The sequence below is a fragment of the Capronia epimyces genome (assembly GCF_000585565.1).
Source record: "Capronia epimyces CBS 606.96 chromosome Unknown aczIQ-supercont1.6, whole genome shotgun sequence".
Taxonomy (NCBI): Eukaryota; Fungi; Ascomycota; class Eurotiomycetes; order Chaetothyriales; family Herpotrichiellaceae; genus Capronia; species Capronia epimyces.
Window position 1 is genome coordinate 1838937 of NW_006912909.1, and position 17111 is coordinate 1856047.

At 53.8% G+C, this 17111-nt stretch overlaps 6 protein-coding genes across 6 annotated transcripts; 2 read left to right on the top strand and 4 right to left on the bottom strand.

Moving 5' to 3' along the window:
- Positions 1 to 1501: 1501 nt before the first annotated feature.
- Positions 1502 to 4697, top strand: A1O3_07550 (CAMK/CAMKL/PASK protein kinase; the record flags this gene model as incomplete). The annotated part of the gene is made up of 4 exons (XM_007737658.1): positions 1502 to 4259; positions 4312 to 4413; positions 4475 to 4492; positions 4546 to 4697. 4 exons carry the CDS (start codon positions 1502 to 1504, stop codon positions 4695 to 4697), a joined length of 3030 nt encoding a protein of 1009 aa, XP_007735848.1.
- Positions 4698 to 7041: 2344 nt separating this feature from the next.
- A1O3_07551 (uncharacterized protein) lies at positions 7042 to 9258 on the top strand (the record flags this gene model as incomplete). The annotated part of the gene is made up of 1 exon (XM_007737659.1): positions 7042 to 9258. One exon carries the CDS (start codon positions 7042 to 7044, stop codon positions 9256 to 9258), a length of 2217 nt encoding a protein of 738 aa, XP_007735849.1.
- A 975-nt stretch (positions 9259 to 10233) lies between these two features.
- A1O3_07552 (uncharacterized protein) lies at positions 10234 to 10670 on the bottom strand (the record flags this gene model as incomplete). Its single annotated transcript, XM_007737660.1, has 2 exons — positions 10234 to 10586; positions 10634 to 10670. 2 exons carry the CDS (start codon positions 10668 to 10670, stop codon positions 10234 to 10236), a joined length of 390 nt encoding a protein of 129 aa, XP_007735850.1.
- Positions 10671 to 11114: 444 nt separating this feature from the next.
- A1O3_07553 (uncharacterized protein) lies at positions 11115 to 12174 on the bottom strand (the record flags this gene model as incomplete). The annotated part of the gene is made up of 2 exons (XM_007737661.1): positions 11115 to 11257; positions 11328 to 12174. The coding sequence occupies 2 exons, from the start codon at positions 12172 to 12174 to the stop codon at positions 11115 to 11117; spliced, it is 990 nt and encodes a 329-aa protein (XP_007735851.1).
- Positions 12175 to 13886: 1712 nt separating this feature from the next.
- Positions 13887 to 14786, bottom strand: A1O3_07554 (uncharacterized protein; the record flags this gene model as incomplete). The annotated part of the gene is made up of 5 exons (XM_007737662.1): positions 13887 to 14215; positions 14266 to 14417; positions 14450 to 14542; positions 14592 to 14640; positions 14696 to 14786. 5 exons carry the CDS (start codon positions 14784 to 14786, stop codon positions 13887 to 13889), a joined length of 714 nt encoding a protein of 237 aa, XP_007735852.1.
- A 995-nt stretch (positions 14787 to 15781) lies between these two features.
- Positions 15782 to 16503, bottom strand: A1O3_07555 (uncharacterized protein; the record flags this gene model as incomplete). Its single annotated transcript, XM_007737663.1, has 2 exons — positions 15782 to 16359; positions 16455 to 16503. The coding sequence occupies 2 exons, from the start codon at positions 16501 to 16503 to the stop codon at positions 15782 to 15784; spliced, it is 627 nt and encodes a 208-aa protein (XP_007735853.1).
- Between the last annotated feature and the right edge of the window lie 608 nt (positions 16504 to 17111).

A 17111-nucleotide genomic window follows, 5' to 3' on the forward strand; every position in this document is an offset into this window, starting at 1 on the left:
TTCCCCGGGAGCCAGTGTTTTGTTATTGAATGTGGCATATGCTGGGGTTTGAATGCAAGCGGGTTGGTAGATTTGGGGATATGCCAGACGAAGAGCGCCATATGAGCAAAGAATTCTCCTGCGAGGAACTTTAGATGCTGCCCAATGTTCTCCTTCTGCTCTCGACATCGGTACCAGTCTGACGAATGTCGGGAGCATGTAGGCGGATCCGCCAGGGTGAATGCGGTGAATGCGGTGAATATCGGCTGCAATCAAAGGTTGAGTTGGGAGTCAGTGCTAGGTTCGGCGAGTCTTAACCTCCGTCGTCAGAAGATGACTGTGGTAATGATTGAGGTATGCCATAGTTCCGGCACATACAACGTACAATGCCGTGGTTGACATCGACAAGGTCGTGTGCAGTGCGAGATTTGCCGGCTCGGCTTGGAGAGTACGGAGTACGGAGAACATCTGCGGATTGATTTTTAGGCGAACAGCTCTGATTAGCTCTCTGACACTGCCTCACCCTCCACTCGGTGAACCACATGCAAACACTGCACTGGCCACAAGGTTGAGACCTTGCAGAATACGAGGGTACACCGGGTGGGCGAGCCACCTGCACACCGACCGGCTGACTGGTGATCGACATTCTCTCTTACTGAAAACAACTTCGCCACGACTCGTCCCAATCACCCACACAGCCGAACCGATTCCCCTTCATCCTTTGGCCGTCGATTTGCCTGGCCCTGAAGGAAGCCCTGGCAATCGACCGTGTATTACGACATCGAGGACACGAAGTCGAAGACCCTTGTTCTCCTGCTTACCGTTACTCGCGTACCCCTCCCATACGATAACGTATCAGCTTGAGGATGTATATTCCATTATAACATCGTGAGGAGGTCTACATTGAACGGCTGGCCAGACGGCGACACGGAACACCGCTCAGCTAGACATCCAGCATGACACGCGATGGACGGGAGAGTAACGGTATGCGATATCCTTCCGACAACCCTATTCGGCGAGGCTACTGCCTCAAGTCAAATGGCTTAATCACACGGGGTTCTTTCTGGACATACTGACCTGCTTGCACAGAAGACAAGTCACCACCGCTGTCACCGCTCCTTTCTGTCCCTGGAACAGGAAGGCCAACAGATCAGCCACTGCGTCTCCCGAAGAACAAGAGCACCTCGAGCCTGTTCCCTGCCCACCACGATGACTTCCCTTATTCTCAGAGAACACGGTTCTCATTCGATGCTGGGACCGCCCAGGAAATGAACAATTTGAAGAGGTGCGCTATACATATTCGTTTCAAAGATACAATCTGACCCGGACTAGGGCTTCACGCGGCGAACACGACCATGGATTGGGCCGGTCAGGACTTCGAAGAATCAGGCGCCAGGGACCTCTCCTCCGGACGCCGACTCTCGTCCTGGAAGACTCTGAGTTTGTCCCTCGTAGCCTCCAATATTCCAAGACTGCACCGATATCTAGCTCATCTTCCAGATCAGTATCGACCAGCCATTTGATGAGCGGCCCCTCATCCCCTTTGTTGGAGGATGTCCATCGGTTTCCCTCTGAGTCACTGCATTCCTTTTCGTTTGCTAAGCAATCGGAGGAATTGCTACACAGCAGACAGAACATTTTACAAAAGTCCGTTGATTTTGTGCGGGATCGTTCTGCCTGGGCTGCTAACCCAGCACTTGCAGATGCGCAAGCACGAGTCAGTGGAAATGCTGAGTTACAGGGGATGATGGACCTCCTTAAGAAGGCAAACATAATCTCGCTCGATACAGCCATTAGCAATTCCAGGAGTGTTGGGTCTGGACCTCTCACGGGTCCGGCCCACTATGACGGGCGTAACGTCTTCGAAAAGAGCTTCAGCCAGGAGATAGAACAAGCAGAGGAGGCTGCGGCGAGGACTCATACTGAAGATATGAATTCAGGGCGAAAGTTTTCACTGGAAGAGGATGATCCTTTCCAAGAACCAGGTCTTGAAATGCGGATACCGCCATCCAGAGCAGATTCTATGGACGGCCCACGCCGCACCGGCTTGAGGAGGACCTATACGGATGTGAATTCCATCTCCTTGCAACAGAAACTGATTGAGGCCCTCGCGCAGCCGTATACAGACGAAAATTCTCTTGCACATTCCACTGTCAGTACTTCTTTGCAGAACGTTGGCAACAACCTGGCCGGCGCGAAATCGTCTGCAGTCCACGGTCATGGTAATAAATGGGAACCCGCGCATCAGGCTGTCTTTCGCACCGACCCGGATGCTCCATGGACAATCCTAGCGGCCAACGATCTTGCTTGTCTGATTTTCGGCGTCACCCGAGCAGAAGTGAGGTCACTGAGTATACTTGCCATCATCCAAGAAGAAAGGAGACATTGGCTCGAAAGAAGACTCGCGAGACCGGACGACGTTGTGGAGGAGAAGCCTCACACACAACCCTTGAGCGGCACTAGTAGCACAACATCAAGCAGTGGCGTGTCGTTCGTTGGGTCAAGAAGTGGTATTACAGCAAGGCTGCTTAGCAAACCACCCAGTAGGGCTAACAATTCATCAGAAAGAGCAAAGACGAATCGCGGCTCTGGAGTTCCAACCCGGCCGAAACCAAAGAACCACCCGGCACATAAATCCAGGGGCGTCCTACTTTGTGGGGATATTGTGCCTATACAAAAGCGGGACGGCACCAAAGGAGCGGCGAGCTTCTGGGTGATGGAGAAGCGCGGTGGTTTAATATGGGTGATCGAAGAGATCACCGAGGACGTTGCATATCTCGATTTTGACGAAGCGGGCATTGTGAAAAGTGCGCACGGCGAATTTGGTGCCATTTGGGGTCGAACTGTCCTTGATGGTCTCCCTCTCACGACTCTTCTTCCAAAATTCCCTCCCGATGCGCTCCACTTCCATCAACTAGGATACTTCACAGCCCAAACGGCGGAGTATGTCAGCGTTCCGACCACGGTGGAAAAGTCTCCTACCGAGAATCAGCTCCGAGTCTCGAGTCTACCTCACATTGCTGGAGTCATGATGTTGGAACCCAACACGCTGAAGATCAGCAGTGCCAACAGCATCTTTGCTGCCTCACTCTTCGGATATGAGAAGGCTGATGGCCTACCAATTTCCGACTTGATACCCAGTTTTGGGGACATGCTAAAGATTTTGACTCGTGAGGATGGAGTTGAACTGGTGGACGGGATCGTTGTGCCCGAGCATAGCTTTCGCCGTGCACGTGCTCTGCTTGCACTCCGTGAAGGCAACGAGAGTGCCTCCAGCATCTTTCTACGACCGTGCGGTCTTCCAGCCAGGCATAGAGATGGTTCGGATATCATGGTGGATGTCCAGATGAGGGTGGTCCGCAGCGAGACCGTATATCCCATGTCAGATGAGGCCGTCATCGAAGAGAAGGACGAAACGAATTGCGAGTCAAGTGTTGCCGTGACTGAACTCGTGTATGCAGTCTGGATTATCTATTCCCGCAACATTCACTCGAGTGGTTTTCTTACCACTGCGGATCTGGAAGATCAGGCACCTTCACGTTCTCTTTCACCGCCGTCTCAACCTGATCCGCCACCGGTGTTACCCTCACCACCCCCATCCTCAGATGTTTCCAGGAGATCTGCTGAAAGCTCAGAACTATCGCTCCAGACCGACTTCGCCGAGGACATTGGCTCTATTGCCATGGAAGAACCAATAGATCATCCGCCTCCCCACACGCCCTACCTACCCCATGAAAAGAAGACCATTAGCGACTTCACGGTTCTCGAAGAGATGGGGTCTGGTGCGTACGGTCAGGTCAAGTTAGTCCGGTACAAGAAAGCTCCGGCGCACAAAATGGTAGTGAAATATGTGACGAAGAAGCGAATCCTTGTCGACACTTGGACGCGGGACCGCCGGCTGGGGACAGTGCCACTGGAGATACATGTACTCGACTACCTTCGCCGAGATGGGCTCCGTCACCCCAATATTGTGGAGATGATCGACTTCTTCGAGGACGATGTGAACTACTACATCGAGATGCTTCCACACGGGATTCCGGGCATGGACCTGTTTGACTATATCGAGCTAAGGACACACATGACCGAAGCGGAAAGTCGCAACATCTTCCGTCAGGTCGCCGACGCCATTCACCATCTCCACACCAAAGCACTCGTAGTTCATCGGGATATCAAAGACGAAAATGTCGTATTAGATGGAGAAGGGCGAATCAAACTGATCGACTTTGGCAGTGCAGCATACATCAAGAATGGACCATTCGAAGTGTTTGTAGGCACAATAGGTGAGTCGTCCAGGCCATGGAAAGATCAGCATGCTGACTCGTGCTTCTGCAGACTATGCGGCCCCTGAGGTCCTGCAAGGTAAGCCTTACGGCGGGAAGGAGCAAGACGTATGGGCGTTGGGTATTCTGTTGTACACGATTGCGTACAAAGAAAGTGAGTAGCACCTGGTCCATTTATCATCCTGACTGGCTCGTTTGCTAACAAGATCGGCCAGATCCATTTTATGATTTAGGTATGACTGACATGAGCTGCCGGCATCATGGGCTCCAGATTAACCTCTTGCAGATGAGATTCTCGACCACGCCTTGCGGGTTCCCTTTTTACCTTACTCGGAAGAGTGCCTAGAGCTCATTCGCAAGATGCTAGACCGAGACGTGGAAAGGCGGATCACCATCGAAGAAGTGCGAGACCATGCTTGGCTTCAAGAGGACTTTTGAGGTTCCATACGACAGCGACAGTGATTTATTCTTATGACCTAACACCAGATGAAGACGAAATGTTACGATATGGCAACTTCTGAGGGCGTCTATCTATCAATGCAACTACTTGGACGAAATAGCTGAACAGATGGGTGGTACGGAGCAAACAAAATGTGTACATACTCTCCACCTGTGAGGCTACCTGTGAACAGCGAACCGAAGAGGCCCAAGAACTAGACAACGGTCGCTGCACAGGATTGTCTCGCGTGGAGAAAGAATCCGATTCCTATCGATACTGAAGCAATGTTAGTGAGAAGATGAGGCTTCGAAAGACGGAATTGGACAGGAAGTCGGACAGCTTCGAACCATCACGCATCAGAGTCATGTAGGAACTCGGAAGCCCATCATCAAAAGTCCGATGCTTGAATCGACAGTGCGGCTGCAGACTCGCTGTTCCATTTCCCTGTAGCTCCCGAATCTAGAGAAAATGGCTGGGCGACTGCGAGGATTGAGATGTTCCGTTCCAAGGTGCTTCTAGCTTCGTATGCCGCGGACAAGCGGCAGTTGCTCGTTATTGTGAGCCTTAGGGCCCGCTACGTATCCTGCTGACGGCGTCAGGGACAGGGCGAACGCAGCCAGTAGAAGTGAATAGGCACTTGTCGTGCTTTGGCTCCCGCAGTTGGGTTACGGAATAAGTATCCAAGCAGTGGCAACAGTAGGAGGAACCCTGTCCTCCTTGTAGGGTACGGAGTACGTAGTAGACTTCGTGTCAACTTGGCTACTTCTCCGGGCCAAGATCCACCAATGCGGTCGATCAGTCCGTTAACAGGAGTACTGTAGTCGCAGTCCATCATTGTACCACTCTGTGTATGTAGGGTAGCTCGAATTCAAGGATCTTGCTTGATCTTGTCATGCAGGGCGAGTGCATCGACAAGTCCGAACCCTGGAGACTCTGCAGGTGCTCTTCGCACCATCGGTCACTTGGCATCCATAGCGTAGCGTCGCTGCATACGCTATCACTTTCCGCGACAAGTCGGTCCTGGAGGCTGGACTTCACTGAGCCTGGTGGCCACGAGGGCGGCTCATCAGTCAAGGGAAGGATCCGCTCCGGTGTCGACGACTCGCGTTTGCCGCTTGGCGCAGCCTCTTTTCCAACACTTAGACCTCGGTCAGCGTATCTTGTTGTGGGGAGGGCGAGTTACGGATCCTCCATATATGTACGCTCGAGGACCATTGTTGGAGACCACTCGGCTCAGTCCGTGTCGCGATAGGGGAGCGACGGCAATTGGAGGAGCAGAGGAACCGAAGAAGAACCAGCCACCGGGTGGCGAAGACAGAGGAGACCTCCAAGATATGGGACCGGGCAGTAGCAGCACGAGTGATCCGAGCACGCGATGCCGATTGATCATGATGTGTCGGACGGGCACGCTGGCGTACGACGGTGAAATGGTCAGGTAGACATCCTTCTTGTTTGTCCTTGTGCGTCTCCTATCTCTTTTCATATGCTTCCTCAAGCCTCTGCCCTTCATAGAGGATGGTCGTTTGATCGAACCTGCTGACTTTATCACAACGGCATTAACGGTCAGTCGGAGATGGCCAAGTCTGGGTGGAGGTGCGGTGGGCTAAGGCAGTTGACCTGGTCGTGTGGTCTGCAAGTGGCTGGATAAGACAAAGCCAGGGTTTTGCCCCGTCAGCTACTGTAGGCTAAGATACAGTTATCGATACCGCCCCTACCAAAAGTCTACGGAGTACCTGGTAGGGTTGGACTAATCGATAAGGGAGGGGGAGAAAGAGGGGTCTGGAGGGGCTTAGGGGCCTGAGATCGCGGCGTCCACCACTGCATCGGCCCAACGCAGGCTGCATTCTCCCTCCAATGACTTCTATACCAGCTACCTTTAGGTAGGTATGAGTAGTAGCTGAGGCGGTTGCTGGCTTGACAGCCCAGCCGAAGGAGTCGACTACGGAGTACTGCTGCTGAACCTAACAACACCCTGCCTTCGGCCCCCTGTCAACCATCCTCCTCTCGGCGCCCAGTTATTGCCCACCATCAACTGCGTGTCTCGGCCTTTTGCTGGACGGGCTCGTTCATTTTAGACCTTGTTCCCATCCTTCTCCGTCGCCTGACCGTTGTTGCTGCTGGATTTCAGCTCACGGTCTCCCTCTGTCTTTCGTCCTGACCTACAGCCATCACTGCGGGAAACACAGCATTCAACCTGACTTTATAACGTGCAATCCCCCTCGAGAAGCGCGCCGAGGCCGAGCGCAGTCCTCTCTCGCTTGCCTGGACAACTCCATCTGCGCTTGGGTAGAGACAGGTGCACACCCGCAGTTGCCTTACATCATGCAGTCAATTTCTACTACCATGGCCGCCACTACAGCTTCGTCTCCTTCTCAGCCACGGCCGCTCGACTCTTTTAGACCAATGACTCCTCCAAGTCCAGTGATCGAAGCCACGACAGCGTTTGACCAGCCTGTCAAGCTCAAGGGCCGTCACAGGCTACTTCAAGGTCTTCAACGCATGTCTTCATCCCCATCACTAGCAAAGCTTGGTCGCACCCGCTCCAGCGAGAAGGTCTACAAGTCGGGACAAAAAGCCTCCATCTCCTGCGTGTCTCTCGGCTCTCCCTCGTCCAGCTACCCGCTATCTCCCCCAAACTCGTATACGTCTCACCTTTCCAATGGCTTCTCCACCGCTCCAACCACTCCGGGCTCGCCTGGTAGCCAGCAGTCGTACTTCGAGAGCAACTCCCGTCTGCGACCTTTAGGTCCAAGCGAGATCGCCACTGTGCCTGTGCCGATCGACATTCGAACCTCCAAACCCATCTCCACCCCACTACCCGAGATCTCGGAGAAGCCCTTTCCAAGACGGCCGGATTTCAATTTCTGGAAAGATTTACCACATGAGGTTCGGATACATGTTCTGGCGTTTCTGTCCCCGAAGGAGATCATCAGAGTGTCTGCCGTGTCGAAAGAATGGCATGACATGTGCTTTGACGGACAACTGTGGACCAGCCTCGATTGCCAGAGCTACTACCAACAGATCACGTCGGATGCACTCATCAAGATCATGCTGAATGCTGGGGCATTTGTCAAGAATCTCAACCTGAGAGGATGTGTCCAGCTTCGAGATCAATGGTTGAGTCTTGGAACCAGAATGACCAATCAAGAGTGCAGGAACCTCGAATCTTTCAGTATCGAGGGTTGCAAGATCGAACGGTCGTCCATCCATTTCTTCTTGCTCAGAAACCCAAGGCTCATACACATTAACATGCCCAGTATGCAAAACATCAACAATGCCACGATGAAGATCATTGCTAGTCACTGCCCGCAGCTCGAGTTGCTCAACATCGATTGGTGCTCTCAAATCGATACCCGGGGCCTCAAGAAGGTCATCCAGTCTTGCCCCAACCTGAGGGACCTTCGAGCATCCGAGGTTAAAGGGCTAGACGACAATGAGTTCATGCTCGAGTTATTCCAACGCAACACCCTGGAACGTTTGATCCTTCAACACTGTGACAGTTTGACCGATGAAGCCCTGCAGACCATGGTTCACGGCGTGGACCCTGACCGAGACATTTTGACTGACCGTCCCTTGGTTCCACCCCGACGTTTGCGACATCTTGATATCTCCAGGTGCCGAGGCCTGACGGACACGGGCGTGCAATCGCTCACACACAACGTGCCATACCTAGAAGGTTTCCGCCTCTGCCAGAATACTGCTTTGACTGATGATGCTTTGGATAGTCTCCTACAGACCACGAATCGACTGACTCATTTGGAGGTTGAAGAGGTTGAGCTTCTCTCTAATGCGGCCTTGATGAATCTGTCCAGGTCGCCAGCAGCCGCGACTCTAGAGCATCTGAGCATTTCTTACTGCGAACGAATTGGAGACGTTGGCGTCTTGCCTCTCCTCCAGGCGTGTCCGAACATCAAATCTCTGTGTCTGGACAACACCAGAATATCTGACCTTGTCCTCATGGAAGCCTCCGAACAGGTTCGCAAGAGAGGCAGTACTACCAAGAAATCCCAATTGCCCAAGAAGGGTCTCGAGCTCGTCGCTTTCGATTGTGCCAATGTCACTTGGGCAGGAGTCAGAGAGATCCTTCAAGGTAACGGGCGTGTCATGCAAGGTCGGAAGAAGTCGGTCGTTCAGAAGACCAATTTCGTCGGTGAGGATGGCGAGAGGGAAGAGGTCAGAAAAGTTGTCGAGATCCAAACACTGCTCTACCCTACACAGGTTATTCACCTCAAGGCCTTCTACGGATGGCAGCAAACAGTGGAAGAGCATTATAAGCGGTGCATAAGCGGTCGCTGGGGCGCGGCAGCTAGGTTGGAAGCCAAGTGGGCAGAATGGATGGTGGCGAGTGAAGAAGTCGGCGTTGCGGCGCAAGGCTGGAACTCAAGGAGGCGGAGAAGGCGAGCTCGCGACGCCGAGAACAGGGTCAGAGATGACGAGGACGGTGCCGCTCAAGATACTGCAACCGGGGACGAAGATGGTAGCGGTCTGGAATTTGCGACCGGTCATACGCCGAGAGGAGGACGTCGGAGAGCTAGAAGCGGTGGTTGCATGGTGATGTGACAGCGGCCGCTTTCTGCTCGTTGCGACTGAAGGTTTCAGCCCCCGATCAAGATGAGGTCAATGAACATGTTCTGGTGAATGAAGAGTCCGGTTCTTCTAGCGAGCATATGGCAGGGAACGAGCATACATTCTTTCCGGAGCCTTGGATCATTTCCAAGGTTGTTGATGGGTGAATGGCGAGTCTGGCTTTCAAGTCTAGCAGCATTTTGCGACTTAACGGAGTAATGCAGGCATGTCTGGTTTTTTGGCAGCGATTTGAAAGGCAGATTGGGGGAGTTGGGTTGGGGGGAAGGTATATCTCATCAGAGATGGGTTATCTAGGACGGTTTACGTTGCTCATTTGATGGACAGCTTTTTGACGATGAGAAGATAGTGTATCTTATACTTCCTCGCACTCTTAAGAACCCAAGCTACTCTTTTGTTTTGTTCTGGTTTCAAGTATCGCAAAAGCTACACGAGTCAGGTCGGTGTGTTGCGTCGGCCAGCCTGTGAAGATGAAGATGAAGCGTGATGAAGATGCGATGGTGCTTCTGCTGGTGTGTCAAATGGAGTGTTATTTCCGCTTTTATTCGGTTTTCTGGCAAGTATTTGATGTTTTATGTTTCATGTTGTATGTTCCCAGCCTTAGCCTCCTAAAGCCCGCCTCAGTCAACCTCAACCTCAGCCATGATCTGGTCGACCACATATATATATATATATATATATATAATAGTAGGGCGGCTGAAGAGATCAGAATCCCGGTTCCGGTTTGCCCCTAGAGCCATACTTTGGCTGCCGTGTTTGAAAGGTTCCTCGATCGTTTTCGTTTGTCGGGCCTGACGAGAAAGACATCTCGCCCATCTCGCCCATCTCCTCCTCCTCTGTCCTTCGTCCTCTGTCCTTGGTCCTCTGTCCTTCGTCCTCTGTCCTTGGTCCTCTGTCCTCTGTCCTCTGTCCTTCGTCCTCTGTCCACAAGACCACGCGAATCGGCTTCTTTCACCCCCACAACTCATCGTCTGAAGGGACCAGCTCGGGACCTCCATAGATTACCGGAACGTTCTCCTTGTCCTTCTTGTTGACAGTCGTGCTGACGACGTTGATGTCTGTAGAGGGAGGGAGGTCACTTCCGCCGACCAGGGCCGCTTCGACATCCCGTGCAATGGCCTTGTAGTCCTGTACGACGTCGCCGTAGAAGCCTTTGCTCTCTGCACCCTTCATGCCCGCGGGCCCGTTCCAACCCTTGCGAGATTCGAAATATGTTTCATCCGTTTCCGCTTCCGCTGCCGCCTCCGTCTCAATGTCTGTGCTTTCGTCAGGAGAGGTAGACCCGTCGGTGTCAAGGGATGAATCTGAGTTCGAGACGGAGGTCGGACTGGTCCGCGTTGAAGGGGCTGACCGGTAATGAATGACAACGTCGTCGCTTGAACCGCCATGCCAGCGGCCGGGGTCCACCGACGCCGCACGAGGGATTACTGGGCCGAGAGATGGGCTTCCCCGGCGGCCAAGCGAGCTGGGAGGACTGGGAGGACTGGCACGATGACTCCGGTGTGGCTCGCACGATTGTGCTCGACGCGAAGTCCCCGCCGTATCGGGCGAGAAAGGACGATGGACTGCTGGTTCTCGAGAATGACCGCCCCGACTAGCTGGCATGACCTTTGCTTCAGGAGGAACTGCACGGGGTGTGCGCTGGCCAGATGAATCGACAGATGCGGCCCTTGAATAGAAAGGGCCGGCATGGTTTTCTGGCCGCAGAGCCGGCTCTCGAGATCTATTGTGGGAGCTGCGTCGACTGGTGGCCTCACGTGAGACAGCTCGTCGTCTGAATGAATCTGGCGAGACATTGCGCGAGCGGGAGGGAGAACGCGGCGTCCTCCTTCCTACACTATCACGCGAAACAGTTCTTCGTCGTGTGGGTCCGACCGACTCAGCGCGAACAGTGGCTTCACGGGACGCAGACCTGCCTCCTGCACCAGCTCCGCCTCGGGACTCGCTACGTCTTTGATCTCGCTCTCGAGACGTACTTCGCATGTGTGCAACTTCCCCGATCCCAGGACCGCAAGATGGCGGACGCGAGGAGACCACGGCCGTACTTTGGGTGTTTGATGTTTCAAAGTCCGATTCAGACAGCTCGACTGGATTGGCGATCAAAGAAGACGGAAGAGAATTAGGTGACTGGGAAAGATAAATGTCCAGTCGTGAAGTTAGGTTCCGAGCAGTGATGCCTTCGACGCGGTTGGCAGGAGGAACTCCGTCGGTAGCAGCCTCCGCAATGGGCGTTGTTCCCATGGGAGTGGCATTGTTGCTTTCCGACAGACCATTGAATGACTCGGCCACGGGGCTGAGGACGGAAATGGCTGAGGCGGGCTGGCTTCTGGCCGGTGGCACACCTGTTTGTAATTGAGGAAGACGCCCAGGTCCAGGGCCCTTCTCGGGGTGTGCACCTGGCGCGCTTGAACGCAAGGGGTCCACAAGGGGCCACGAGTCTGCCTCCGCCGGCCGGTCGTCAAGCCTTTTGTCAATCTGGGGGGCGACATGTTCGACCGGTTGAGCATCTCGGGCTTGCAGATGGCCCACAGACAATGACCGCCGTTGCGTCTTGCGGGACCATGGTAAAGGGATGGTGATGACAATGGCACTCCGCTCCCGCTGAACCATAGATGGAGGTGAGTGGGTAGTTGGTTCGACCGTCGCCGCCTTGTCCGGGTCGTAGGTGAGATCAGGCGACTGGTTGACCAGAGTCTTTTGAGAATCAGGACTGCCATGGGCTTGACCGGCCGGGTGGTTGAGCTGGGCTTCCGGGTGCTGTTGACTCCAACCAGCATTGGGAGCTGTGATGGTAGCATCGCCCCATCGGGAATGAAGCCGCTTCTCTGATTCTGACCGCGACCTTGAGCCTCGACGGCGAGAACTCATCAACCCTTCCAACACAGAGGCCATGGTGGCGAAAGAGACTGTATCAAAATGAGAAATGAAGCTGCGTTAAGACAAAGGGACCGAGAGAAAAGCAGTGGTTGTGAATGCCTCTGCTGAGTACACATGTACCTGCGCCAGGCAGAAATGGCAGCCTGGAGGTCGCACCGCGGGGCCAGCTGGTTCTCGAAGGAGAAGAGAAGAGGACGAGAAACAGAAACCAGCTGATATAGGATGCTCTCTTGCACGGCGGATGGGGGAAGGCATAGAGACCGAAATAGACACACGAGGATGGCGCATCCAGGACATGCGTACGGTGCATACGGATAGTACTCTGTACTGGAAACCCACCTGCCTACCTACGTACCGACCTACCTGCGTACCGACCTACCTACCTACCTACACCTACCTACCCACCTACCCTACCAACCAGATCGGTCTACCAGGTCCTGTCGCTGTGGAGTGTGTACCACGTAGGGATGCACAGCAATAGAAAACAATCCTGGGGCCGTTGCGGGTGGCTAGACCGCCCTGGCGATCCCAACGGGGAAGATGCAATGGCAGCAGGCCAATTGGCCCATCGCCATCCATCAGCCCATCAGCCATCAGCCGCGGCGTTTCGCTGCCACCGCGCATTGGCCCGCCACATCCAGCATGAGACGCATGACATGCAGGGGAAGCGAGCCACTATACAGAGTTGGTGTAAGCGCCCGCACGCCGCAGAGACTCGAGAGGTTCCTGTCCAGAGTCCGGTCCAGAGCAGAGTCCAGAGTCCAGAGGTGGTACAGCAGGGATGCCAGGCCGGATATTGGACTGCTCGCCTACATAAGGCGTCCGCTGCAGCGCTTCCAGGCACGGATGCTTCCGTACAGCATGTTATTTTTATGTACACCCCTCCCGTCCATGCGGCCGCCTTCAGACCCCGAACGCAGCGCCACGAATGGAATACGGATACCCTCCTCCGACACCCAAAAAGAACACGGCCCGCGCAGGCTGTCGTCGTGTTACAATAAGAATGAACCCCTCCTCCAGGGCGTTTCTGCAAGCTCCGGTGCAGTGGCCTGATGCAGATGCAGATGCAGGTTGGCGGTGGTCAGGAGGGATACGTGTCAAAGGAAAAAGCCAGCCACTACAGTCAACGGCGCAAAGAGACCCAAACATCCCGTTTCCAGTGAGCTGGGGAAAAGCGGTCTGCACTTTTGACTGGGTACTCTATGTAATCTCGTGGAGGATCCAGGCCCTTCCCTGACGGTCCTGCAGCCTCGTTCATGACCACCATTGCTCGATTCGCTTGCTTGCTGTCGCCGTCATCTCACCATTGTGTTCTGGTCTTTTGTTCCTCTGGTATAATCTAGGAACAGCGCATCAGTATAGTCCGCCATCTCTGGCCCGCGGTAGTCCTTACCTTGGAACGATGGGTGCCGCCGGCAGCAGAATTTTGCAACTTGTGCAACAAAGTGCCCTCCTGTTCGTCATCACTCAGGTCCGCGTAGCCACTAGGCGCCAGGCTTCGTGGTATGATGGTCAATGAGCGTCCTGGTGGATCATGTCAGCACTTGTCAGAGATCCCTCTCGGTACTCTCGACGTGGTATACCGGTAATGCTTCTGTCCGACAGGATCCTCATCACAGCAGTTGCGGCGTCTTCGACGGTGGCGAATTCGGTGTGTGCCGTCTTCAGGTGCTCAAGTACAGCGGCGCCCAATATACCGGTCTCGACAAACCTGTCACGGGTGTCAATCAAGGATCCTTGGCCAAGGTCATTTGCATCTTGACCAACCAAGGCGCGATATAGGCAACTCGGATGTTATGCTCCCATTCGGTCCTGCGCAAAGACTTCATGATTCCACGAAGACCGTACTTTGAGGCCGCATATTGAAGGGCTCCTGGGAGATCGATATAGCCAGCCAGACTCCCCTGCAAGATGAGTACCTGGTCGAGAGGTTCCCCTTTGTTCAAGGCATTCTGCCGGCGGAAGTAATGGAGCGCGAGTTTGGTGGTGTATAAGACGCCGGTCAGATTGACGTTGAGCACGTTCAGCTTGGGCTCTTCGGGCTCTTCAGCCTCGACTGGAAGAGCGTCGTTAGTGTCATTCGAGCACGGGACGGTCACAACATACCGTCGTTCCAGAACACGGAGTCTGCTCCACTAATACCAGCATTGGCAATGACTATGTCGACCCTTCCAGAAGGAGAAGAGGACAATGCTGTCTTGAACACGGCAAGCTGATCGGCCCAGATGATCACATTACACTTGACGAATTTCACCGAACTACCAATGTTGGTCAGGATCCGCGGCCGGACATCGCATTGTCACAGTGAGTGTCTTGCCTGCCCAGTTCTTTCTCGAGTCTGGTCCCCTCCTCCTCATCTAAATCTGCGATGACAACAAATGCACTGGAGGCGGATCAGTACATCGTTCTCAATGTCTAGCAAGATCCCATACCCAGCTTTGGTCAAAGCACGCACGTATGCCTCACCTATTCCATTGGCTCCTGGAGAAGTAGATTAGTAGGTGTGTGGAAAGAGGTGTGAAGTACGCCATCATACCGCCAGTGACTATGGCCGTCTTGCCCTTGACGCCGCCTGTGTCGAAATCCACGTCGGCGCTGACAGGCCCTTGGTTAGTATAGGGCGGCATCTCCTCAGATTTGGAGAACAGTCCTCGGTATATCACTGCGATCCGACTTCTCGATTGATGACTGACTCGAGATCCATTGATTTATGTACCCCTCCTCTTGTCTAGCCGGCCCAAGTCAGCTTGGTAGAGATGGAGAGTTACCTCGGTCGGGTTCCCTTCTAGGCCACCGGCATATACGAAGGACTGCATGTGAACGTTGAACACCGCGAACGAGGAGGTCACACGTGGTCCACCAGGTCGCGGGGGTCAAGATGAATGGAGATGCCTGGAGGCGGGGAAGCATCCGGGAGGTCTGTCTACCTTGTTTGCTTGGCTCGTTCCATACACGTTGTGCCAGCAGAGTTACGTAACAAGGGGGGTGTAGGTGACCGAAATAGAAAGACTGGCGGTTGGAGACCAGAGCCATCCGATTGATTGCCCAGTGACCTGGAGGCATACAAGATCGGAATCCCCAGGCCGCGCGGCGAGACAATCGAATGATGGGTGGAAGGTGAGGTGCGAAGATGCCTTAGGAGCCTAATAAGAGCCATCCTATGATGTAAGAAGGCAGCTTATCCGACCGCCTGCGCCCCTTCATGAACCTGGAGAGTTGCTGCTCCTCATCCCTTCCATCATGCATCATGCTTAGCTTTGCTTGCGTCTCCCCTCCTCCAAATCATACCGTTGGCCATGCGGCGTACTCTGAATTCTGTTCCCATCTAGGCCAGCCTCTCGGGTCCTTCCTGGTCGAATCGGCTTAGAACGAAGAAGGATGGATGTGGAACAAGTGGAAAGGAGGCGGGCTCACAGCCTATTATTACAAACAAACCGGATGTGGGCAGTAACTCATCCTGCTTCCCTGACAGATGATTTGGCATGCTGTACGGATACTCCGTCCATGTCCATACGGAAAGACAGACAACTAAGGCTGCCTGATCCCGCCCCTCCTCCAGCTACAGTAGCATACAAATACTTATTCGCACACGAAAGCTCGCAGCCTGCCTCTGCTTCCGTCCTCAATCCTCCAGCCTGGCATCGACAAGGTCCCACAGCTCGTACCGATGGCGTTTGAAAAACTCCTTGTCGCCAATTGCTTGGTGCACGCGCGTGATTCCCGAGATCAGCACTTGCCGCAGCAACAGCCACTCTGCGTACAGCGCCTGCATTGCCTTGTCGTTCTCCTCTCGTTCGCTCTCTGTCAATGCGCTCATCGACTTCCTCAGAATTGGTGCTGCCAGTTTCGCGGTATCAAGTCTCTTTAGAGCAGTCTCGGAGATCCCAATCTCTAGAATGAGCACAGCACGCCAATGCTGCAACGCTTCCACCACCTGAAGTGTGAATGTACAATCAAGCATCCGTACACCAATATCAGGTTGCCCTTCTTGTCTCCTGAATTCCTCATAGTGCATGTATTGGGTATTGAAATGCTTCCAACACCAACTGTCAATTTCACGGAGCACCTCGATGTTGACAAGCACTGCATGTCTGAAGACGTTGTTCGCATCGGGGTCGGCTTGCAATTTAAAGATTGTTTTGCCCAGGTCAACAAGCTCTATTGCACTGGTTGGCCGTCGTGGGCGATGGAAGCGGTAGGCTACGAGCTGCAGTCAGCATGGTTCTGAATATCTGATATGCAGTCCAGGCATGAGAGCAGCTACCTAGGTATTCTCCAAGGGTTGTTGGACTTACTCAAACACCCATAAATCTTCGCCAATTCACCACGCGCTGCTCGGGCCATATTATTGATCATTTTTCCCACCTCTCTGTCCGCCCATGGGTTCTCCTGTGGAACAAGTTCTGTTGCTCAATTTAGCCCATGACTGTGGCAGGAAACATCAAACTACAGACCGTTCATAAGAAACCATGGCTGCCAGTTCATATCCAGCGGCAACTGAACCGAGATCTGGTCTTCCGCAAGCCAAAGGCCACGTTGATTCGGGGCCAGCCAGCCTGCATTCAAGAACCTGAGGTGTTGGATGTGACTTTCTCGCAGTGGAGGCTTGATAATAGGGTCGCGGACCCCACGAAAAACAAGGGAAAAGAATCCTTCACCTGGCTTGAGTGGAAGGCCACGAAGTCTCGGCAACATCTGCCAACCAACCGTGGGAGGAGGTCCGAGAAGGGACGGTCGCGTATGGTAGGCCATCATCGTGAGTGTCGCAAGACAATGCAACGCAAATTCTATCCTTCTGTCTGTCAAATTGTCCACGAAGTCTGCTGTGTTTGCTGCCTGTAGAGCTTTGGGGCGCGCAGCCTTATGGTCTGGCAGATACTGATCTGGAAAGCGCAGTTGTTATGAATCACGGCGGTGACATTCACTTCCTGGCCAGACGCGTTTCACCAAAC